The following is a 25733-nucleotide window of genomic DNA, read 5'->3' as shown; positions in this document are numbered from 1 at the left end:
TTTATTTTGTATTTTTAATATATTTTGTTCCAAACTTCTCACACACTTATTGTAATTTAAGTTTTATTTTGTACAATATTCCTCAAAAAATTATTTTTTTATTTCTTTTTTCTTATTGATATTTATATTTCTTTTGGCTTATTTATTTTTTATTTTTTCAAAAATTTTAAAATATTTTCCTGATTGGTTCACTTGATACGTCCCGATTTGACTCTTCCAATCAATTTTGAAATCAGCCGAACCCAAAACCAATCCAATCCGATTCCTCAACTTACTACTATCCATGCTTTGAATAGCTTTATATCGATAATTACCAAAAATACAATAGTCTTATAAAAATTCAAGGGAGCTTTTTATATATTTTGGAAAAAATGTTTTATGTGGAGAATGTAATCCCTGCGCTCAAACATATAAGTTACAAAATGACTAGTCCACCCCTCACGAAATGAAATATGATATTTTTGAAGATGCTTTCTCGTCCACTTCCATTAATCCTCACGAACGTCCAAGAACGACACTCCCCCATAAAAAGCACTTTCCCTTATCTTTCACACAGATGACATTTTGTGTAGTATTCATAAGAGGGGAGGAAATGGCAAAAGGGTGTCAAGCATATTAATACATTTTTTTTTTCTCAACAACCCAATGCCTGAAGCTCCCGCTACTACAAGGTCAGGAAGGGGCAAGTTGTACGCAGCTTTACCCCCTGTTTTGCAAAAAACAGAGGCTGTTCCAAAATATCCATATACCATATGCACAGTTCAGCTTATAATAGTTTGGTGGCTACTTGGGCCAGAATCTTCTGGGACTCGAACACAGTTTTTGAATGAACATTCTATCTTTTTCCTCCAAAAGAAAAAGGACAAAAAATTGTGTGGCTCTTGTGGAAGATGGAACAAGGCATTCCAAAAGCTGGGTTTGTCATTGTAACCGAATTACCGTTTTACCCTAACATTATTATCTGTGATTTTTTTTTCTTTGCCGCCTTCTAACCCAACCATTAAATAGATGGAAGGAAATCTTATTCTCTCTGGCTATGATCAGTACAAGGATCAGAACTCTCATGGCGAGAAACCAGAAATAGTGCCGTGGAGATCCAATTCCAGGAAGCTACACAACTCTTTTCTTTTTCATTCCTCGTGGATGGTTCTTTTCATAGAAGTGCAAGAACTTACCTCATGATTACAAACGATACAACGAATGCAAACAGCTTATGTTCTTTTGAATGACAAAAGGATGGAAATCTATTTTGACAGACAAAAAAAAAACTTTGTTCTTGATTAGGTTGGCAATATTGAACAAAATTCCTACTCAATTTTGGATATGTGAGAATAACCTCATGCTCCATATTTAGGGGCCTTCCAAAGCTTAAATGCCACCTCATGCAAAAACCGGTTCGCAGGAATAGCAAGGTTTGCACCGTGCTGCACAAAGAAGAACAAAAGCAAGGCACACATCAGAGAGTATGAAGTTCATTGATACCATATACCCAATGTTTTTGTTTTGATAACTAGATTACATATAATTCATGGTGCACTACTCTGCCTGGATTCGTGATACAATTAATCCAACTAACCCAATTTTTTGGTGGTATGGAGAGGAGAACGACTCCAGAAGAGGAGTCAATGAATGAATGAGTAAATAGATGAAGAGAACATAACTGTACAATTAGGCCATACAATAGATTCCAAATGCAACAAATTGATTCTTAGCACCCTACATTGGTAGTAATAGTACCCAAGTTTTCCCTAAATATATTACTGAAGATGCCAGTAATCAAGTAATGAGAATGAATGCATAACCTTCTTCTAATCAATAGATTGTGAAATAATCATGACTCGAACAATATAGCCATATGAGTTGGAAAATTAAGATCATTTAATGTTTACCTCCTTAAATTCCTCAAACGAAAATGTTTCCACCATATCCTTCCTAGTTACAGCCTCCTGCCACTGTGCAATTAACATTGGACAATGGTGCCTGCAGCATGGAAATTAGATGTTTTTCAGTATATGTTGCAAGAGCACCAAGGAAAAGGCAGTTCTGCTTTCCACTTACCTAATGTTATTCAGTAAATTCCCTCCTTTCATAGTGTAACTTTGATTAGGGACAAGGAATGAAAGACTGGAGTTTGTATCCTTGTGTGAGACCAAAATTGTTAAATTTGGATCCTCATCATTAGACAGAGTCCCATAGCTCATGACAACAGAGAAGTAAAGACAGGAACCAACTTCTGATCCAGGTTGTGCTGTTTCCATAATTCCTCCAACCAAAGCATTGAGCCAATCTAGTTCATTTTCCTTCCCAACATGCCCGACATGCACAAACACTAAATCAAATTGGCTTGTTTCTAACATCCTTCCCTCATGAAAACCCAGTAACTTCAATATTTCAGAGACTAAAACATCATGGGGAGATTCACTGGTCAACTCATTAAATTCAAACACTGTGAAGCCAAGGTTTCTTCCAAAAGATTTCACGTTTGAACTGGTAGTCAAAATAGCAGCTCTCAGTCCCATGAACCTGAAGTTTCAATACGGAAAGATGTTACTTTATATGGTACACAACAGTACCAAGTTTAGAGAGACCAAAGCCTTTTTTTACTTCTCTGAAATAGTTGGTGAAAAGGATGTTTTCTGATATTCAATTGTGGGAGCACACTCTCCATCCTGAAAAGTAGAGTACATCAGATAACAGGTTCACTGGGTCCATGCTTAAGGACACGAATAAGTTATGAAACTTACATTGTTGATGTAAGAATAATCGGAATCCAATAGTTGAGCCAACTCTCTAACCACTCTCTCATCCTCGGTTTCTGCATGAAAAATTCAAGTAAATCTGAAAAGTCACAAGATAATTTTTATTTTAGTATCATCCTCAAAACTAGATAATGTAACATGTGACATCATAAGTGGTAACAAATTTATTAATAGAATGTTAGAAAATAATCAATCAGAAAGAGGGAAAAGAAACATTTCCAACGTGATACAAATCTGATGTTGAAGCCCACGAGCTGGCAGAGATGAAATAGTAGCAATTATAAGGTCCTATTAGAAAGTAACTTAATCATATCTCAGTTACAAATTTGAAACCCATGATCAAACCTATGAGGCCCCAGTTCTATGTTATGGAGAGATTACACACCAACTGCATCTGAGTAACTCCTCTTGGCTTGCACTGGGGTCTTGGGTTCACACATGAAATGAGAAGTGTGGAAATAGAACGTAGCATTTCATTCATTCATAGTTGGCCTTAAGTAGGTTTTCATCACCCAAGACTGCATTGGTAGTATGTCTGGCTTCTCTCATTAAAAGGAAAGTTGTCATCTAAATTCTTCTTTGTTGCTGCCACAAATGCGGCACAACAACAAAATTGATTCTCAAACATGAGATAAAGCTAGAAAGTCTTGGCTGCTCCCATGACAGATGGGAAGTCAACTAACAACTCTACATCTTCCATGGTAATGCAGATGATCTGGCTCCATTTCCCATGTCTCCACCAAGTCTCTTAGGTGTCTCCTAGTGATGTCCTTGACTTTATGTTGAGTTCTAATAGGTACTGTATTCCATTTGGGCTGAGGCAAGATCTATGGAGAATTGGGAACACATTATTGCCCAGATTCTCAATTAGCATATATAGTTCTGACTTCGTTCTTCAGCCCTGGAATCCACTCTTCCACATGTTTCATTACGAGTAAAATATTAAAAGAAAATCAAGCAATGACTATTAAAACGAATTCATCTCATAGAAGAAAGGAAGAAAGGAGAGAAGGTTAGAGAATGTGCGAACCTGCATGAAGGGGATGTGGAAGGGACAAGAAGCCGCAAATTCCCCGAGCTGCTAGAGAATGGAGGTTGGTATGTGAAGGAGAAATTAGACGCACCAACCCATCACCATACAACACCAAACCTCGGCTTGGTTTGTCAGCCATTTTTTCTGTTAAAAGCAGGATACAAACCAGAAGAATGGGGAGATTTTGACTGCAGTTAAAAGGAATACAAAAGGGAAGGAGATATAGAATAAGTGCTATGTTAACTCTAGTAGTAATTCAAATATGCAAGCCCAAGTAAGGAGAGTGCATGTGCACATGGATAAATTTGAGAAAATTTCCTACCCACAGTAAAGATCAGCCCAACATGCTATATATACGATGGTTCAATGCCAGAAACCAGAAGAAAATAAACGATCATATATAATACATGGGATGTGCACCATGGTAAAGAGAGTGCTTTAGAAAACCTAAATGTATGTGGTATTTAGCTGTTAATAGTTAGATAAGGATCCAAGAAGCACGGAGAGGCTGGCTTAGAAATTATCTGTGGATCCTAATTTGATGATTGATAGTTCAATAACACCAGGAGCAATCCATGTTACAGAGGTGGGGCAAGAGTACAATTTGGGTAAGGAATTTTAAACTTAGGCTCAGTTTGCCCCAAATGAAAATACTTTAACCAAATTGTTTTAAAAGCAAAAGAAGATTTCCAATTTCACTTTCTGGATGTTGTTTTTCTGGGGTGAAAGAAAAAGTGACGTATCCTGCTTAATCATAATTGCCACCTACTGAGGCCACTAAACCCATCATATGTTCCGTGGTTCCTTTCATCATTCTACCATGCCCGATTATGCTTCCTTATCATGTAAAAAAAAATTGATAAATGACAAATTACAAGAAAAATACAAAATAACATTTTATAACCACAAATCAATTTTCCAAGAAGTAGTTTTTCATTGAAATAAGGTATGGCTACCAATATGATTTGAAATGTCCAAATATCGAAGTCCACAATCTTTCTAAATTATACTCCTGCACCCAGAATCAGCACTGTGAATGTTGAACTAAAGAACATCCTAATCAGTGGTTGCACAATCATAGAATGTCAATGGAGGACCATATAATCCATAAGCTTATTATATAACACAACACCTCTATACACTAACAGAAAAAATCGCATGTGCCACCTCTTAATTTTTTTTTTTTTTGGGGTGGGAGGAAGAATATGTTAGTAGGCACTGATTGATATAACCATGTATCTGAAATATCTAATATCAAATATAACATTTAAGTTTGTTAAGCACAACGTAATAGGATTAAGATACTTCGGCTCTCTACGCTATGAGTTCACCAAAAGCATTTATGCTCTTTCTTAGAAAGAAATTGAATCAGTTTTGGATAACCATGCGCTGCTACATTCAATTTCTTTTGTTCTCTATGTCCATTTCTAATCGGATTGTTGTGAATTGCTTGATGTTTTGATTGATTTATAATAGCATGCCCACTAATTCAATCTTATCAATAGGCGCAGAAACTTCAATCGTTTGATCTTTTACTAGAAGCACCTGAGATACGACCTAAAAATAAGCTTGATGGAGAGACCAATACGAAATCTCTATTGAATCAAATAAGCTTCAATCCATCTCCAAACCAATTTTCCATCGGATTCCAATTTCTTTAGTAAGACAAACTTCCAATAGCTCAAACTAAATAAAAAAGACCACATAGTTTTATTGAAAGTTATGAAACTCCAAACCTACAAACAATTTCAAAAGTGGAAGTCCGCTCTCTTAGTTCGCCCCAATATATATGTTATTTGTCAGATCCACCGAGCATTGATGACCTTCAAACAAGAGAACGGGAAAAAGGTTCTCAGTCGCAAATCAAACCTATAGAAGCTTAAAATGGCTAGCCTGCTCATGCGGTGAGGCAGAGAGGGCTTCACATCGTTAACGATTCTAACAAAACGATTCTTTTGAGAAAGAAATGAATCAAAATTGGGAAAGTTCGACAAGGAATCAATCATACCAGTTGGTAGTGCGCTTCAGCAGCGACCAGCGATCGCTCACTTTCCCCTTTCCTCTTCTCACTTCCCACTTGGAGAAATGATGATCTTTTGTTATAATCGTTAGTGATTTTACCTTCTTATTCCTATGTTGCGTTTGGTATCTTTTTTTGGAATGTTTCTAGAGTTTGGACGAAAAAAGGGAATCTAGTGTTTGGTGCGTTTGTAAGGAGAAATGTTTTTTTAGAACAAATAGTGAAAAAAACTGATTGAAACGAGGATCGACGGAACACCAAAACCTCATTCTGACTTTACAGTTTCGTTCCAGATAATAAAAAAATGAACAATTTGTGGCTTTTAATAAAATCGTTCCCGATACTTTCCCACAAAACCCTCGCCTTTCACAAGAGCCCTAACCTTGGACAGGACTTCCCCATTTTGAAGCCTGCTGGTTGCCGATCGTCCCTCGCAGCCTGCCGGTGAACCCTTGCTGTTCTTTTTGAAAGAAACAACCATCTCAATTTGGTAACTCCTCAACCTCGTCTACCATCGTCACTGCTGCAAGCATCTCTCTGTCGTTCACGCCGCTGCCCTCAAGCCTTGAAAGCCTGCTGGTTGCCGATCGTCCCTCGCAGCCTGCCGATGAACCCCTGGTGTTCGTTTCGGAAGAAACAATCATCTGCGCTTGAAGGCTCCTCAACCTCGTCTAACACCATCACCATTGCAGGCATCTCTCTCTCTGTTTCACGTCGCTGCAAAGCCCTCCTCAAAGACGATTTGAGACCCTGTAACCTTCAAGATCTCTCTGCAACAAAGATCTTCTAGGATGCAACAATAAAAACTTCTCTATCACAACAAAGATAAACAATTCTGTAGCTATCTAAGAATAACAGTGAAGAAAGAAAAGGGGCAAGTGGCAACCTCCTAGGATGCTTTCCATAAAAGGTTGCAAGTGGCAACCACCTAGGATGCTTTCCATGGAAGGTTGCAAGTGGCAACCTCTTTTATTTCCAATCTTTGCCAAGTGTCCTTAGAAGTTCTACCATAGAAGTTTAGACTACTATTTTCTAATATGTGGCTTCCTGTACTTCACCATGTCTCTCACATTGTGGTTAACCACTACCACTTCTTTTGACATGTGTGTTGCTTTGGTATTGTTGTTGTAAAACAAATGGTATGATGATTGTGAATGCTTCTATAATATGTATTTTTTTTCCCCATTTTTTTATGGTATCTTATTATGTTAGTTATTATGGATGGAAATAGTACATCCACCGTTAAGTGGTACAATTTGAGACCAATGTTTTTCATTGATGCAAAGAAAGAAGCCGTAATAAATGGGCACGAATCTGAAAATTCGTTTCTGAAACAAGGTTTACCAAACGCCACAACTATCGTTTAAAGATTCACCAAATACCCTTTTTTCGTTTAAAAACGGCATTTTGACACAGAAACTGAAATTTTCGTAAAAGCCACAAATTGTTCATTTTTTTATTATCTGGAACGAAACTGTAAAGTCAGAACGAGGTTTTGGTGTTCTGTCGATCCTCGTTTCAATTGGTTTTTTTCCACTATTTATTCTAAAAAAAACCGTTTCTCCCTACAAACGCACCAAACGCTAGATTCCATTTTTTGGTTCCAATGGAACGACAAAACTCTAGAAACGTTCCAAAAAAACGACACCAAACGCAGCATAGGATTAAGAAGATAAAATCACTAACGACTATAACAAAAGATCGTCATTTCTCCAAGTGGGAAGTGGGAAGTGGGAAGTGGGAAGTGGGAAGTGGGAAGTGGGAAGTGGGAAGTGGGAAGAGGAAAGGGAGACGTGAGCAATTGCTGGCCGCTATTGAAGCGCATTACCGACTAATATGATTGATTCCTTGTCGAACTTTCCCAATTTTGATTCATTTCTTTCTCAAAAAAATCGTTTTGTTAGAATCGTTAACGATGTGAAGCCCTCTCTGCCTCACCACATGAGCAGGCCAGCCATTTTAAGCTTCTGTCGGTTTGATTTGCGACTGAGAACCTTTTTTCCATTCTCTTGTTTGAAGGTCATCAAGGCTTGGTTGATCTGACAAAGAACATATATATTGGGGCGAACTGAAAGAATGAACTTCCACTTTTGAAATTGTTTGCAGGTTTGAAGTTTCATAACTTTCAATAAAACTATGTGATCTTTTTTATTCAATTTGAGCTATTGGAAGTTTGTCTCACTAAAGAAATTGGAATCCGATGAAAATTTGGTTTGGAGATGGATTGAAGCTTATTTGATTCACGAAAGATTTCGTATTGGTCTTTCCATCAAGCTTATTTTTAGGCCTTATCTCAGGTGCTTCTAGTAAAAGATCAAACAATTGAAATTTCTGCACCTATTGATAAGATTGAATTAGTGGGCATGCTATTATAAATTAATCAAAACATCAAGCAATCCACAACAATCCGATTACAAATGGACATAGAGAACAAAAGAAATTGAATTGTAGCAGCGCATGGTTATCCAAAACTGATTTAATCTCTTTTTAAGAAAGAGCATAAATGCTTTTGGTGAACTCATAGTGTAGAGAGCCGAAGTATCTTAATCCTATTACGTTGTGCTTAACAAACTTAAATGTTATATTTGATATTAGATATTTTAGATACATGGTTATATCAGTCAGTGCCTACTAACATACTCTTCTGTATTCTTCCCCCCACCAAAAAAAAAATTAAGATGTGGCACATACGATTTTTTCTGTTAGTGTATAGAGGTGTTGTGTTATATAAAGTCCATGGATTAAATGGTCCTCCATTGACATTCTATGATTGTGCCACCACTGATTAGGATGTTCTTTAGTTCAACGTTCACAGTGCTGATTCTCGGTGTAGGAGTATAATTTAGAAAGATTGTGGACTTCGATACTTGGACATTTCAAATCATATTGATAGCCGTACCTTATTTCCAGGAAAAAATATTTCTTTGAAAATTGATTTGTGGTTATAAAATATTCCTACTGAGGCTTTGTATAAAGCTTTCACAGCATCAGGATTCAGTACAATCCATTATTCTATCTTTATTGGAACTCACCCCCCCCCCCAAATTGGAATTTGGAAGATATAAGAAAGAATGCTTCAATTCAATCAATTAGGATATGACCCTTATGAAGAAGATTATTCATGGATGGAATCAAGGCCTCGTCACAGTTCCTAATTATGAATAATGATCCTCTATATGTATATATATATATATATAGAACCATCATTATCGAGGTCAGTAGCCACTAGATCACCCAGAGTCATCTTCTTCTGAAGAACCCATTTCGTGATCTTTCGATTTCTCTTTTCAATCCTTAACTCAGTTAAGTAGAGGAAAGCCCTTGCAATAGCCAATGTACTTACCAAGAGCCAAATGATAGAAAAACACCTACCCTTCAAAGTTTTGAATGCATAATCTCCATACCCCACCGTCGTCACCGAAGCTACTGATAAATAGAAACTATCAGCCCAATCCAATCCCTCTAGTAAATGCACCATTACCATCCCCACTGCAATACAAACAATAACACCACCTAATGCCAATCCCACCTTCATCCGTATCCTCATTCTTCCCTTAACTCTGTCAATCACATAAGCTTGAAACATTTCATTAAATCTATTCTCATCCACTACTGACTCTTGTTGATCCAACACATATTTTACTATTCCATTTAGCAATATATCAATGAATCCAAAACCAACTAGGATGAACAAACAAGTCAAAAACTTCGTAAATTCTGTATTGGGTACCATATCACCATACCCAATTGTGCAAAGAGTCACCACAAAGAAACACAATCCATCTACAGGTTAAAGGTCTTATGACCACCAAAACTTCCAGTTCTCACTACATAGATCACAACACCAACTAATATATACAAGAAGACACCGATGAAGGCTTGTTGAACGACCCAAGGGGTTGATTGCAGAGTGGGATTAGGATCAATGGAAGAAGCTGAAGGAACCTCCCTTGTGTCTGTGAATAAGCAAGGGGCACTGTGTGAACGATGCGCTGGTCTTCTATCTATGCTTAACTTAGCTATGAGGTTGTAGAAAGAAGGTGGATTGGTTGTGTTGTGAGTTGAAGATGGAGAAACAATTGGAATGATAAGTATACAATGGGCAGATGAAGAGGTGGGTCTTCTCAGGGGAGCTTAGCTAATTTCATCACCATCATCATCTCCTGTTTCCTTGGAGAGCAAGAGCTAATCATCCATGGAAGGACTCAGTTACATGATATCAGATAGATTTTTAAGCTCTGTTTAATTATTTTTTTTCCCCCTTTTTTGCATCTGATTCAAGAAATCAATATGATCAGTATAATTCAACTAAAAGTCAATCCCACAAGTATGGAAATAGTTTGGTTTGGATGGGCTATTCATCTAAAGGTCAAACAGGGCAAAAGCACAATTTAACTATGCATATAAACTAGTTAGGGAAATTCACAAGACCATACAGCCATTGAAAAATGAATCAATTACAGCACTTCAATCACATAAAATAGAAAAAGATCGAACATATATCAAACCACTATCAAGAGATTTGGGCGAAGGAGTGAACTCAGAACATGTACCTGATTCTCAGGTGAAGAAGCCGACGAATTGGGTAGTACGAGTGTCTCTGCTCTGCGTGCCAAAAAAAAAAAAATCAACGAACCGTGCTCTGTGTGCCAAAAAGTCTCTCTCTCTCTCTCTGAATCTTCCTTTTAGGGTTTCACAGGGCACTGAGGATAACTGCTATGCGATTAGAGAAGAAGAAGAATGGGAAGAGGTTCAGAAGAGAAGAAGAAGAAATAGAAGACGTTACCTCTCTCTATGAGCTATTTCACAGTGCAACGATGATGAAGAGCTTTTAAGGGAATATATGACGGTTACGAACAAATATCTTCTCAAAACGTTGAAGGCCAAAGATTTTAAACTCCAGAATCGATCTCTAGCTCTGGAATCTGGAATCAGTAATAGGTGGTCCAAAAAAACCCCTGAAATTGGTCCCTTTACCTGCTCTGTGATTACAATAGAAGAAGAAGAAACAGGTTAGAAGAGAAGAAGAAGAAGAAGAAGAAGAAGAAGAAGAAGAAGAAGGAGAAGAGGCGAAGTTACCTGCCCTGGAGATTTCACAAGGGGGCGAGCTCCTCTTCTCTCCTCTCTCTATCCGCAGACTCCTCTGGAATTATCGGAACGATGACTTGAAACGAAACACCCCCGACGGAACAGCTCTTGGGTGTTTCGTCAAATCGAAGATTTTTTTTTTTTTTTTTTCTCACTTTCCGTTTAAAAAACAACCAGAAACGATACGCACACACACCAAACACAAGATTAGAACGAAAAAACAGCATAAACGTATTTTACGATACCAAAAGTGTTCTAAACATTTTATTCTATTTTTCTGTTCTCATAGAATGAAAAAATGACAAAAATGTTTTTTTTAAACGATATCAAACGAAGCCTTAATGCTGATCACATGTTCAAAACTTGAAAACAGCCTCTTCTAGCTTTTGCGAAGCAGGGGTTAAGAAAGGCTTTGTATACTTGCCCTCCCCAACCCTGTAGTAACAGAAGCTTATGCACTGGGTTGTTCTTTTTTATATTAATATTTAAGGATATGTCTAGTTGTAACCTAAGTAGGTTACAAATGGCTTGTAACCCATTCCTAGTTACCTAAAATTCTTATAATGTGAAAGAAATAATTGGTTCAAGAAGATACAAAAAGTAATTTCATGTGTTTATATTCCCAATAAAAACTTAAAAGTTGCTACACCACATTTTATGACAAAGTGTTTAAAAATGGTAGAAATGAAATTTTATCCTCAAATAGACCCATCACTACGTTTGGAATCTCAAATCTCAATTCCTTATCCTTCTAAAGTCCAACATGGGATTGAAAAAAAAAAGAGAAAAATTATACTAACAGTTGGGTTGGGTTGGGTCTATTGCTTTGAGTAAGGGTGTCCATTTTTAGTCTAAGTGTGTTGGACTAATCAAGAGAAACGTGAAATGAACCTTTATTGATTTGAGTTTTTATCAAATCGGTAAAAAAATGACTTGGACCAGATCAAGCGAATCGAAACCGTAAAAAACATTATAACAACTTACAAAAATTACCAAAAGATAACATATTACCTACAAGAGGCCATTAAGTCAACTCAATAAAAACCGAACCGGTCTGAATTGAAATTGAACTTTGATTTCAGTTTTGCCTAATACTAGATAAAATCTAGATCAAAGTGACCAAAATCGGAAATAGATCGAATCAATCACAAATAATTAGTCATTCTAAAACAGCCTGGATAGGTATTACTATGGTCGATTTGGATCGAAATTGGTTTATTCAACCAATGATTTTAAGTATCAAAACAATCCCTCTAGTGATTCCAATTCTAAATCCCTCTAGTGATTCCAATTCAAAGTTAGATAGTTCACGACCAATTCTAATCCAAATTGGCTAATACCAGAATTTTAACTCAAAATCAAAGAGTAAACTGGTCCCTAATGATTCAAGTATGGATCAGACCCGAATCAATCACAAAAATGCTAGAATTGATACTAAATTCTAAAAACCAACAGCCCAATCCCAAAAATCCTAGATACGCCATTCTATAATGATTGGAATTGGGATTGATTCGAACTAGCCACATCAACTAGGGATTTTAAGCTTGGAATTGGAGATCGAACTGATCATGGTTTCAAGTATCGGTCTAGGATCGGTCGTATCAATTGAGACCGATCCTCGATCCAGATCGATTATTCATATCGTTTCAGGGGTAAAATAGGTAAAAAGTAGTACCTTTTATAACAATCAAGGGTAAAATAGACTGATACCCACCGATCCCATCCGATTTGGATTGGTATCTAATCAGCATCGATAGAGACCGATACTGATACCATCCCCTACATCCTTGGAAACTGATTCCTATAAATTTTGATCCAATTGAATCAAAATTAGACCGAAAATAACCCTATAATCGCCCTCAAATCTTAAGACCTACAATCTAGTCCTATAAACCTTATAATCGATTTAAACACGAAATCAGAGATCAAATCAGTAACTACCAATATCAATCCAAATCCAAATCAAATTGACCATAATCAATCCCAAAATCCTTAGAATCAACCTATAAAATATATTATAATTACAAAATTTCACATGTCATCATTATAATAGTACCAAGCCTACGATATTGCTTCACGAAAAAAAAAAAAAAACCTACAATATTGCCATTTGTCATCTTCCTGGATTTTAACTTTATTGAAAACATTAGCATATTTAATACAATTGATTTTTTTGAAGAGAGAGAGACATGATTAGAACTGTCTTACCGACCTCATCTCTAATGCACAACAATAGAAATTATTGCAATATAATTGAAACATGAATTTTTGGGAAGAGGTTTTGTTTTCTAAACTTCAAAAAACAAAAATGAAGTTCACTAGAAGTTTTAAACCCTAAAACCCAGAAAATCATTCGACACGCCGAAAAGAAAGAGAGCTTTTACCTGACTCACTAGAGATGATCTCGCTGAACTTTATACCATAAAAACCAGCAAAGGTAATAGAAAAACTTGCGAGGGGGAAGACGATCAGTTGGGGCGAGGGGTTGTTCGGGTTGTTTGGGAAGAGAGTATTTATTTTCAAAAATACCCCTTGTTTTGCCGTTTAAACCAAAGTAACGATTCAAAAAGTTGAGGTTGAATTTACATTTTTGACCTCAAAAGCAATCACAAAATGACAAAATAATGGGACACAATAATTTACTTTTTTGACCTTAAATGCAATCACAAAATGACAAAATAATGGGGACACAATAATTTAGGTTACAAGGTTTTTGTAACCGGGTCAATTACATTTAGACATACCCAATATTTAATAAGCACATGTTATAATGTCCTGATTATAACGATTATAACAAAATATCGTCATTTCTCCAAGTGGGAAGTGGGAAGAGGAAAGGGGGAAGTGAGTGATCGTCATTTCTCCACCTACATTTAGGTCTTCTAAAGCATTCTCTTTACCATGGTGCACATCACATGTACTACTATATATGATCTTTTATTTTCTTAAGGTTTCTGGCATTGAAACATCTTATATATGGCATGTTGAGCTGATCGTTATTGTGGGCAGGAAATTTTCTCAAATTTATCCATGTGCACATACACTCTCTTTACTGGTTTGTATCCTGCTTTTAACAGGAAAAAAAAAAAATGGCTGACAAACCAAGCCGAGGTTTGGTGTTGTATGGTGATGGGTTGGTGCGTCTAATTTCTCCTTCACATACCAACCTCCATTCTCTAGCAGCTCGGGGAATTTGCGGCTTCTTGTCCCTTCCACATCCCCTTCATGCAGGTTCGCACATTCTCTAACCTTCTCTCCTTTCTTCCTTTCTTCTATGAGATGAATTCGTTTTAATAGTCATTGCTTGATTTTCTTTTAATATTTTACTCATAATGAAACATGTGGAAGAGTGGGTTCCGGGGCTGAAGAATGAAGTCAGAACTATATATGCTAATTGAGAATCTAGGCAATAATGTGTTCCCAATTCTCCATAGATCTTACCTCAGCCCAAATGGAATACAGTACCTAGTAGAACTCAACATAAAGTCAAGGACATCACTAGGAGACACCTAAGAGACTTGGTGGAGACATGAGAAATGGAGCCAGATCATTTGCATTACCATGGAAGATTTGGAGGTTATGGAGAGAGAGTAGGTTCTCCAGCAAAGAGATTGATGTGGTGGTTTTAAAAGGGTTGCCTCCAAATTTTTGGTATTGGATAGTGATTTCATTGAAATTGCCCAAAATAACAAATGGGAGATTGAGAGTGGTGAGATGGTCACTCAGTTGGGGCCAGAATTTCATTCTAGGGTTTGGTTGGGGAAGAGCATACAGACAAACTAGGACCTAGCAGAAAGGCATGTTCATAATAGGATTGAAAGTTATTGTGAAAAAACAACTGCCTGCAAAAGATGATTTTAGAGAAATATCATTCTTCACCAGATTCCATAAACCTCCTTTAATATCGTTCTTCACCAGAAGCCATAAACCTCTTTTCTTCCCACTTATTCATGTACTATTTATATACATAGAACCATCATATTCCTTAAGGGATGGGTGCAATTTAAAATTATCATGGTCCGTAATTTTGGTTTCGCACAAGAAAATTACATCCAATTTCACTGTTTTGACATGTGTGAGAAGACCTCTACTAGTCACTGATTTTAGACCTCTCACATTCCAACTTAAAACATGCATCTTGAAATAAATAATAGTAAAACAGATAACAGTCAAGCAAGAAGCCAAGGTAGAGATTTAGAGAATATACAAATATAAATATTGAGGTAAGATCTCAAGAAATGACAGCCCAAAACCCAAGTGCAAGATTCAACTATGATTATTGCAATTGAAAAGAGAGCAAGTGGTGAAGGTAATTGATTAAGTTACTTTGACCTAATAATTGCTACTATTTCATCTCTGCCAGCTCGTGGGCTTCAACATCAGATTTGTATCACGTTGGAAATGTATCAAGTACAAAATAGGAAAACAATCGAGTTGAGATCTACTGCATGAACGTATTGTCTAATGTTAGTACACATTGATAGGTTCAACCGGTTGAAACCCGGCACCAGACAACGATTACTTAAACGGCCCAATGCCAGGCCTAGCTTGATTACGTATCAGTCAGTAATGCAGCTTGACAGCACCTGACCAGTAGCATTATGGCTCTATCAGCCTGTTTGCAATCCAAATACAGCCTGATTACATCGGAATAATAATTGATTAATTGAATAAAAACATGTCCATGCCTTGACTTTTGAAGCTCAATAATTTAAACAACCAAGAAAAATGTGGGGAGCATTTCGGGGAGATTGATTGTGCTCAACCGAAACCTATTGAGCTGACCAATTGACACCTTTGATCATGTCGAAATCTCCTTTGAATTATTCAAAATACCCCCTTCCAAGAATCTCATTCCTTTTGTTTTTCCTCCACCAATCTGAGGATTTTTTATTTTTTTATTTTTTTAAGAGAGGGTTTGGGAAGTGATAGAAGACCTATGTTGGTAGAATTGATGCCTAACGAAGTGGGGATGCCCACTACGATATTATCTCCAGCTTGTACCAGAAACAAGCAAGAGATGCTCCCACACATGGTATCGATACTATTGACATTGTTATACCATCTATATGTATCGTATACTTTATTGATACCATATCGTTTTTTTCGCAAAGAATGATACCATATCGATGGTATCAGAACAAGGGAGGGGAAAATGATCCAAAAAACTGTGTGGTGGTTTTTTGAAGGACAAAATGGTTCAATCCGATCTGAAACCAATACTGTGAACTAAAACCTACCCACACCTGCAAACTTTGGACTTCCCACCTTCCCCTCTCCTCACACCCCCCCCCCCCTCTCTTTCCAAAAAACGGAAGTATATGCTCTCTCAATCCAAGCAACAAGTTTTTTAAAAAAGCAAAAATAACAGGAAAAGAATTATGGGACATTTAAGTGAGATTAAATTTTTCGGATTAGTGAAGAGAGAATCTTTTCATCCCAGATCTGACTCTCTATTAGACTTTTGAAAAATATTTTGGACCTTTAATAATAGGAAAAAGAATTAAATCCTCATGCTCGTCCTTGCTTAAGTATCTCCATGTAGCCAACTCCATTAAGTTGGGATAAGATTTTGATTGATGTTGGTGTTGTTGTATACACTCTTCCCTAGAGTCCAATTATAGACAAATTGTCTAGCTACATTCTTTAAAATTCATGTGTTCCCTCTCCCCTCTCCCCTCTCCCCTCTCCCCCCTTTGTTCAGGAACAAAAGTAACAATCCCCAACTTGGGAGTTGAGAAGGCAATAGGCACTGTACAAATGATCAGTATCCCCCACTGGACCCCTACAGACTCAAACAAGCCATTATCTCCTACCTCATTGTTGGCATTGATAATCTCAGAGCTGGAACCCATCTATCAGTGGGTTCTGAATTCTGATATATTCAAAAGATTTTACAAGGTTCAGGAGAAGGATCAAAGCGTTGTATGTTAGATTAGTACCTGGTTCTAGTAAAAAAATAACGTCACAAAGTAAAATTATAATATTGGTTTTTGTATCTCCTGGGATATTTGATAATTGATGATGATCATCATCCACACCTTCATTGAACCCAATCTTTCCATTGACAGCTCACTTCTGTTACATAAGTCCAGCAAGTCTGATACATGAACCATTGGCTGAGTCAAAACACTGCATCACAGATCACACAAGGGTCTGGTAAGAAAAAGGGTTATAGAAGAATGTGGGTTGATTACCAGTTTAAACTTTAAATGGAGAAAGACAACAAGGAAAGACAAGAAACCATACAACAATTCTATTTTTCTCGATTAATAAGTTATCAGCTGCTAAAAGTTCTTCAAGGTAGAGCCATGTAACTGGAGAACATTCAGATTCACTGAGCGAAAGCATGCCCGATTATAAAATTATCAAGCGGATGATATGCCCTAAGAACTGGAACGACTTCTTTGCTTCTCTCAAGCATCTGTTTTTCTCATCTCGTATCCAATGCTGCCTTGTCAAAAACCCACGCATCAGAAAGATAAATCAAGAGAAGTTTTACTCATTCCTTTTGAAAAAACATGTAACTACATGAAGCATTTACCTCCCCAAGCTTGTTGAGAGTCTCTCTTACATCTTTCAACATCTCCTGCACATCCCCATCCCATTTGAAGAACTCCAGCTCCCTTCCTTCCAGGAGCTTCTCTGAAACCTACATACAACAATACATAGAGACCAGCCAATGAATCTCACTATCCGTGTAATTTTATGAGAGGATTTATCACCTGAACTAAAAATTTACAGTTTTCCTAACAAGGAGAAATGATTCCTGCACTTGCAGATATTGGCAATGAGGATACAGTTCATGGGCACCACAAGTCTAAAGGCTAAGAATACAATCATAGGTTGGGGGGAGCTGAGAGGAGTTATGGGAATATTTCCAGTTTTCATATACCAGACATCACATATGTGATATGTTGCCATGCAGCTATTCACTGGAAAATTGTTAAAGCATGTTTAAAGCTCTGATTTGCCACATATTCCAACAGAAGCCTTCATTTCTTGATTTATTGCACATCTGTTTCCATCCGCTGTTATTTAATCCTAAAGTCAAGCTAGGCCATCACCCTTTCCCCAGAAAATTAACCGTTTCACGCATGCAAATACTATTTTAGACATGCACTCAAATGTCAACTTTGGTAGTTTACATTCTTGGTGGAGTTGGTATCCAGAATAAAGAATGGGCATGATATTGACAGAAACAGGAAACTGAAACAGAAAACTTATAAGTTAATCCATATCTGGTGCACAACATCAAACTAAATATATGTCTCTATAACTTGTACATTCTAAATTTGTATATACTGACACATGGAGCTATTGATTGTCCTGAAATTAGGTCATAATTGTACTCATTTCTCACTGTTTGTTTAGTTCAATGGCTACAAATAAGTGAATGCATTTTATCAGTAGTAAAGTCTGGTCTGCCTACCAGCAATTTTCATGGTAGGATCTGTTAACGTTTCTTTTACATGAGCACCAACACCAATTTAGCAGTATCAACCAACCTAAGAAACTAGAGTCAGAAGATCAGACTCCTAGTAAAATACAACAACAGACACCATTACTAGAACAAAACTTAATACAGCCCTACTCAAATATTTCGCCCAAAGAAACTCATATTATGAACAAAATTAGGTTAAGGAAACTAAGGCCTTGGATCACACTTGGTATCTTACTAGGCTTGAGTCAAGAAGATGGCAAAATCCCACCAGTACTGTATGAGATGTCTGACTTCATAAGAACTCAAAATCCCTGCACTCTCAGGGTTTTCTCTAATCCTATATTGAATTACCTAAATAATCCGCATTTCCAAATATTATACAGCCATGAGGAGAGTCATATGCTCATTCAAATGACCCATGAATGACAACATTGTACCTGTTTTGCAATCACTTGACCACCGGCAATGTGGGCAAAATATATGTTATAGAAATGGCAGAGGAACAGCGGGGCACTCTTTTCTGCAAGTTCCCTCAAATATTTGGCATAAGAAACTCCGGGAGGACTGGGTTCTGGAATCACAATGTTCTGTTGAGCAAACCACTCCAGATCTTTCAAAAGACATTCAGATCTCTCTAATCCAGTTTTTCGAAAGTAAGCATCTGTGGGAAAAGGCCAGACAGAGAAACCATCTGTGAGTGACAGGAGTCCAATACAGAGTAACAAGTACAAAAGATTCATCCATCTATGACTGCTAAGCTAAGCAAATCCACAAACAAGCTCATAACCATTTTTCATTTACCTCATTTCTAGTTCCTGTTCTTGCAGTTCAGTAAGCAATGACTCTTTCTAACTCAATTCATACCATTATTTGACTGAATAAATAATCTTAAAAACGGTTTCCAATCAAAACAGTTCTAAACAAGACTATGTTCTTATTTCTTTTAGTTTCAAAAACACATTCAGATTAATACCCTAACCTCAAGGCTTCGACAGAGCTACAAGAATAGCCCTAAATTTGCGACAAGAAGAAATTATGGGAATTCGAAGAGAAATTTCCAAAAGAAAGGGAAAAGAAGCTCACAAGCGACATCATCGGATGCTTCGACAACGTGGTCGAGTGTATCGAACACAAGCTTGCTGTCGACCAGGTACTTGAGGAAGCCTTCCATGCTGGGCTGCCAGGTATCTTTCACATCATCTTCTTCTGTTTCCTCCGATTCCTTGTTGGAGTCTTCTTCTTCTTCTTCTTCTGTAGAAATAGGCTTGCCTTTATTGTTGCGGAGTCTCATAGCGACGAACCTCATCTCTTCGACGATGCCCTCGTTCTCCCCTGGGTAAAGCTTTCTGTATCTCTTCCTCTTCTTTATCACTGGAGGTGGTGAAGGAACTACTGCTGTCGAAGTCGGGGCAGTACCATTAGCAGAAGAATTATCAGAATTAGAGCAACAGAATATGAAAAGGCCATTATTTTTGCTCCTCTGAAACTGAAACCGAGACTGAGACTGAGACTGAGAATGAAACTTTGCAGTATTAAACTTGGTGGGTAACTGTAACCCAACTTCATGCCCTAGTGAGAAATGTAGTCTTCCTCTTACCGAAGGCTTACCCACCAACGGCTGCAATGGCATCCGGAAAGGTGAGGTTGTCTGTGCTGCAGCTGCTGCTGCTGCTGGTGAAGAGAACATCCTCCCACTCTCTTATCACGGCAAGTTGTGGGTTTGGGTCTCAGGGTTTAACAGTTAGATTCCGAATTGAATCGAACGATTAGATTTTTAAAACCCTGTTTGGGATTAGCAAACTTGGATTAAGGTCGCAGCTGACGTGTGCATGGACAAATAGCGAGGGGGACAAACTTTTGTCCAGCATAGTGATTGGAGTCGCATTTTTTTCACATTTCTGAAATTCACAAGATAGACTCACTGTGAATAATAGATAAAAGGGAAATTTTCATCCACCTCCTCTCCCGTTTGCCTTTAGTACTTCTTCTTCCTTGAGTTTTGTGTATTATATTTAAATCCACTCAAGCTAACACTGAAAAAATTGTTAATTTTTCAAATGGTAAAAACAATTTTACCCTTCACACGGCTTGGGTATGAATAGATACCAAAATCTAAATTAAATATTTGACAAAAAATACCACTTTATTGCTAGGCTTGAGCTCCATATTGGGGTTATTCTTTTCTTCTTTTCAGGAAACCAACAAGTCTCATACAGTTAAATTAAGATACAACCAACTCCCTCCCAATAAATTAAGCTAAAATCACAATAACGCACATTGATAATTGACATCATGTTCTCAGTGTTGTCGTCGGCAGCAATGACTGCTTGTGTTATGGGAACTGGCTGGATGGGCTTTCACACAAAGAGCTTCACATCAATCAACATTGTTTCAGCTCTCTGTGTCTTCTTGTTATCTGGGTCCTGTAATGTACATGTATACATCAATCTACCAGCTTCAACCATCTGATTTGTGGGTGCGAGAAGCTGTAACTATTGTTATTCCTTTTTTTATACACAAGGGCCAAGTGCCAAATATACAGAACCAAATATCTCTTCATGTACACTGGGCTTTTAGCTTCTGCATGAAATGTAATGTCTCTGTGTAGGATGGATCTGTGCGGCTGATTGGCTTGCAGGAATTTATGTGATCAGTTGAGTCTAATACCTGCTCCAGAAACATAGTCGTACAAAAATATAAGATGGCTTAAGTAAAAAATCTTGGTCAATATTTTAGGCTATACAGGCAAAGAAGGCTGACAAGTAGAAGAATTGGTGACTGTAACCATAGGTGCATTCCCTGCTGTTTTCAAAAGAAAAACTTTTAACTGATAAAGTGGCAATTTGTTTCTTGTAGTTATTCTCATGGAAAATGAAGAAAAGAGTAAAAACTAAGAAACCTTAAATTGTTATGGTTCTAAATTTCAACATGACAGCCAAAATAAACTCACATTTTATCACTCTTTTCATTCATACTGATACTGATGAGTGAAACGAGTGTCGAAATAAGCTTATGCTTAAGAATATATATATATATATATATATTTGATCAAATAGATCCGTATCAATTCTCTCAAAATTTAACTAGTAGTCATAACATCGTAGTATGGTTAACATTCAAATTTAATGGACAAGTTGTACATGTCATCATCTAGCCTTGAATTATTTTTTCAATCCAAACTGACTTCATCAATTTTGTTGGAAGAAAATGGCCTACTGAATAATGAAAAAACAAGTGGGTACATACATGGTGGACCATAGCTAATAAATTTGCGTGACGGCTATCTGGAGAATTCTCCAACTATACAAACGTTACAGTAACCAAATCATCACACCACATGGAAAAAATGGCCCACCGTGACCATGCAGAGTTAGCGGTTGGCTTCCGGAACTGTTCAGTGCTAGAAGCAATTTTTTTCTTCTTAATGTATCTCATTAACGTATTTTGTATGGATCCATGCAGCCGACCCCATTAGGTTGGGATAAGTCTGAGTTTTCTGTTGTTTTTGTTTGCTGTAGTTTGTTGTTGTTGTATCTCATTAACGTAACTGATCAATCACAGTGTCAAACATACAACGAAGTTGTTGAGCAGAAAAAAAAAGGAAAGGAAAAAACTTACAACAAGTTCACCAAACCCAGGATATGCAGATTCAATTGGTACAATTTCCATTCGGAATGCCCATCCTCCATAACCTTCAACAAGTGGAGTTACCTTGGTCTGCGAAACAGCCCTAATTAGCCTACTCAATGCACTATAGGCTATAGCAATTATTTTGAAATGCTAGGGAATATCTAAAGCACAAACATTGATACCTCGCTGAAACTGAGAACCTCAAGCAATCCTTTATTATGAAGATGACGAATGAAATCATTAAGCTCTATCAGTCTAGGAGCTCCACTCCTTAGCTCCCCTATCTGCAAAAGATGGAAGTGAGAAATAATTACGGCGTCGAAGCATGACTAAGAACTACCAAGAAATTGGCAGCACTATTTGTCATGGAAAATCATGGGCTAGCAATTATTTATTTTGAGAAGCTCAGGTTATAAAGAAGAGATACTAACAGTAGGAGCCGGACGAAGCACAAAGCCCATCCGCCAAGGCATGTCTGCAAGCTTGCTGCCAAAATGTGGACAGCTATAGAAAACCTGAAGCAATAGCACGAATAATTGTCACAAATGACACTAAATGAAAATATAAGGTAGAGCTCAATTGAAAAGTGAATGACATAATTGGTGAAGGAAACATACAACTCCAATGGTGTTATTGACAAACTTATTCAAGTTCTCTGCCTTTGCTTGGGAGAGAAGCTGCTTAACAACCAGGCCTCCCATGCTGCAAATAAGAACCCATTGATAAGTATTAGAACAAAAAACACACTCTAAATACAAGGCTCCTGAAAATCACAATTCCAACCTCAGTTACTCACTTAACTACTGAGTAGCCCTTATGTACAAGATTTATGTGAGGCAATACATAACAACTTCCAGAAAAATGCATAATCTAGCAGTCATCTCCCATATAGGGGTTCTTCATCTTCTACCAACCATGAGTGAACATCAATCCATTCATTGTTACCTAGGTACCTAAAATTTCTCTACTTATCTTTCTTTATTTATGATTGAACCTAGCTAAAATTTTCATTTTGCGGCAACTCCCTATCATCAATTTTCACCACCTCATTTTCGGTCCTATTGTTACTAAAGTTACAAACCATATAAAACCTAAAACCAACGACACACATAACAACTTTCATGTCAGAATAATTTAAGCTAAAACCTAATTTTTACAAACTGATTCCTGTAAATAAAACCCAGCTCAGCAAACATCCAAACAAAAACCACGAGTATATCATTGGTCACCTTGCATCAACATGTTACATTTGAAATTTTGAATTGATAGTTCCCGTAACTAGAGAGCCATCATTTCAGTTTCCATAAAAGCAAAAAGTAAAACAGCATAATTATGAATGACCATCCAGCTCAAGTATTGCAGTGATGCAAATGATTGATTGACAGTCCAAAATCATTGTCACCGAAAACCAAGCTGAAAGAAGCACAAACCTGTGAGTAACAAACACAACAGGTCGACTCCCAATGCCTGCAGCAGTAAGCTTCTTCAGCAGCAGCGAGCTGACTTCCTGTACATTTCCAACAGTCAAAGAGGGTAGACTGAATTTACAGAAGAAGCCATAAAATGAAACAACAAGAGAAAACATGCAGAAAAGAGCAAGCACAAAAAATTCTCAGAAAGTAAAAAATACCACAAGTTCAAAGCCCTTAGGTCATGTAACGTCATGGTTATAAAAAGTAAGGAAAGGATTTGCATAAAAATATGTAGTTAGGGAATATAAATAAAATGAAGCAACTTATATAAAACATGCAGAAAACTGCAAGTATAAAAAAAAAAACTGTGGAGTTAATGAATAAACAAGTTCGAACCCTTATGGGACCTAGTGATGATCACAATAGTAAATAGCTGAGGAAACTCTTAATATAACCATGTAGTCCTCCAAAAGGACACTTGGAACCCCCGATGTACATGTTCAAGGAAGAATCCACTAGGAGCTTCCAGAAAAGGATAGCCAAAAGTGCATCAAGAAGATAAATTGTGACCCCAACACATAATGAAAAAAAAAAAAAAAAAAAAGACCCTCAAACCAATTAGTAACCTTATTTGCCCAAGAAAACTAATATTGTTTTTCATATCCAAGACACATCTAAGGTCCGGTATACCGTTAATGCAGGCCTGGTTAATTTGGGTGGGTTTCAGCTTTGGTTTGGGCTGGGCCCTAGTTTTTAGGTTTAATTACTATATTAGGCTGAAATATAAATCCCAAAAGTGGGATTTTAAGGTGTGCAAGAAATTAATAATTTATTTTGGTATGTCCCATTTCTAGAATTAAAGTTTAGCAAATTATTTTAGCTATGCAAAAGTCCTATTCGGAAGCACCCCTCCACCATAATTATCTTAGCTATGCAAAAGTCCTATTGTTAGCTATGCAAATTATCTTCCATTTCTTTTCTTTCTTACATTATTCCCTCTCTTCCTCCTAGTTGCACCTTATTCACTCCCCTATTTTCTCTCTTGTGTGGCCGTCTTTCTTTCCTTCTTTGAAAAGCACAACAGTTTCCTTCTCTCCTCCTTTCTTCTCTATTGATTTCACATCCTCTAGTTAGTTTTTATTACTATCTGAAATAGTGTCTTAGAATTCTGTTATCAATCTTCCACAAAATCCAACTATCAGATCTAGAGTATTCTTTTTATTATTTCTGATCACTAGATCTGATTCAGATCCAGCCATATCAACCCCTAAATCAAAATCTGACTGTAATATCTAACTGTCAGATCGGGATCTCTCCATTCCATAATCCATTATTGAGCCCATTACCCGCAGGCCAATCAGATCCACCATATCCAGTCAATACGGCATCAATGGGATTACATTCAAAGATCAGATTTCATCAACACTCCATCAATAGGTTGATTAGGATCATGTGTTTATGAAAGAACATGCCCATTTACATGCAGTGCCCAAGTTAAATCAATAATCATAGAAAGAGTGGCTCATAGAATTCTGATAACCTAAAACCAATGAAATCCTAACCATTGAACATTTCTTTACCTTTTTCCTACAAACTAACAGTAAACATTGTGATGGAGACATCAAGGTGTACAGACGCAAGAAGAAGAAGAAACAGCATCTTTGTGGCTGGAAGAATAGAAAGAAGAAGAAGAAGAAAGAAGAAGAAGAAAAATGAGGCTCGATCCAGCCTTTCTAGAGCTGGATCGAGTCCCTCTCTCTTTCCAGATTTCAGCAAATCTTGTGGGCCCCATTAGTTTTTAGTTTAGTAGTTTATTTTTAGAATATTCTTTTCCTTGTTAGTTTTTTAATTGATTAGGAAACTACTTTATTAGTTGTCAGTTTTTAAAAAGTCTTTATTTACTTTCCAATTGGCTATTTTATTTTAGTAACTAAGTTTATTATTTATGTAATGGACTAGGCCACGATGGAATGGATGAAAAATTATTGACAGTAGCCAATGAGCAAACCTCCCCACCCCTCTCACTCTCAATCTCGTCTTTCTCTCATTCTCTCTATCTCGTCCTCTCTTTCTCGCTATTCTCTCTCATCTCGTCTCTCTTTCACTGTCTCTGTCCTCTTGGTTGTTGTTACATCTGCTGCAGCTACTGAATAACAACAGTGGAAGACCATCTCAATCATATAAGCCCCATCTGAGCCACTGCTGAACACTTCACCAACAAACTGGGTTTCCTTCATCAATTAAAGTGGACTGCACCTTTGTTTTTTTTTAGAAGACATCGGCTTCTTCTTTTCTCCTCAGACCAGGACAGCAACAAGGTAAGTAATTAAACTAACCCCCCCCCCCC

At 37.2% G+C, this 25733-nt stretch overlaps 3 protein-coding genes and 1 pseudogene across 10 annotated transcripts in view; all 4 read right to left on the bottom strand.

The window, feature by feature from the left end:
• Window positions 1-1100: 1100 nt before the first annotated feature.
• LOC122074586 lies at window positions 1101-11048 on the bottom strand. Of its 5 annotated transcripts, none has more exons than XM_042639474.1 (9): window positions 10892-11048; window positions 10599-10737; window positions 10366-10417; window positions 3790-3936; window positions 2745-2815; window positions 2605-2669; window positions 2059-2523; window positions 1890-1980; window positions 1101-1424 (listed from the first exon to the last, which is right to left on the bottom strand). In XM_042639474.1, the coding sequence occupies exons 4-9, from the start codon at window positions 3929-3931 to the stop codon at window positions 1338-1340; spliced, it is 921 nt and encodes a 306-aa protein (XP_042495408.1). In that variant the 5' UTR covers window positions 3932-3936; window positions 10366-10417; window positions 10599-10737; window positions 10892-11048; the 3' UTR covers window positions 1101-1337. The 5 variants fall into 5 exon arrangements, with proteins under 5 accessions (XP_042495408.1, XP_042495409.1, XP_042495411.1 ...); XM_042639475.1 differs by having other exon boundaries at window positions 10366-10525; window positions 10599-10794; window positions 10892-11044; XM_042639477.1 differs by having other exon boundaries at window positions 10366-10515; window positions 10599-10794; window positions 10892-11044.
• Window positions 8239-17251, bottom strand: LOC122073732 (annotated as a pseudogene).
• Window positions 16739-20218, bottom strand: LOC122073629 (probable inactive heme oxygenase 2, chloroplastic). Of its 2 annotated transcripts, XR_006138841.1 has the most exons (5): window positions 19428-20216; window positions 18782-19005; window positions 17445-17552; window positions 17150-17350; window positions 16739-17032 (listed from the first exon to the last, which is right to left on the bottom strand). XR_006138841.1 is itself a non-coding variant. In XM_042638237.1 (4 exons), the coding sequence occupies exons 1-4, from the start codon at window positions 20029-20031 to the stop codon at window positions 17258-17260; spliced, it is 1029 nt and encodes a 342-aa protein (XP_042494171.1). In that variant the 5' UTR covers window positions 20032-20218; the 3' UTR covers window positions 17168-17257. The 2 variants fall into 2 exon arrangements, 1 of the variants encoding a protein (XP_042494171.1); XM_042638237.1 differs by lacking the exon at window positions 16739-17032 and having other exon boundaries at window positions 17168-17350; window positions 19428-20218.
• Window positions 20219-20466: 248 nt separating this feature from the next.
• The window catches only part of LOC122073628, a 10201-nt gene continuing 4934 nt past the window's right edge, over window positions 20467-25733 (bottom strand). For 2 of the 3 annotated variants that reach the window (XM_042638235.1, XM_042638236.1), the window contains exons 5-10: window positions 23405-23481; window positions 22592-22676; window positions 22406-22489; window positions 22157-22258; window positions 21963-22061; window positions 20467-21011 (exon numbers count right to left, since the gene is read on the bottom strand). In XM_042638235.1, the coding sequence (XP_042494169.1) occupies window positions 20901-21011; window positions 21963-22061; window positions 22157-22258; window positions 22406-22489; window positions 22592-22676; window positions 23405-23481 (558 nt within the window). In that variant the 3' untranslated portion in view covers window positions 20467-20900. Of the gene's footprint in view, window positions 21012-21962; window positions 22062-22156; window positions 22259-22405; window positions 22490-22591; window positions 22677-23404; window positions 23482-25733 lie in introns of those variants that run through there. The other variant, XR_006138840.1, reaches the window with a different exon arrangement.

Source organism: Macadamia integrifolia, chromosome 3, assembly GCF_013358625.1.
Source record: "Macadamia integrifolia cultivar HAES 741 chromosome 3, SCU_Mint_v3, whole genome shotgun sequence".
NCBI classification, from domain to species: domain Eukaryota; kingdom Viridiplantae; phylum Streptophyta; class Magnoliopsida; order Proteales; family Proteaceae; genus Macadamia; species Macadamia integrifolia.
The sequence above is the reverse complement of the archived record's forward strand: the minus strand, read 5'-3'. Positions and strand labels throughout refer to the sequence as shown.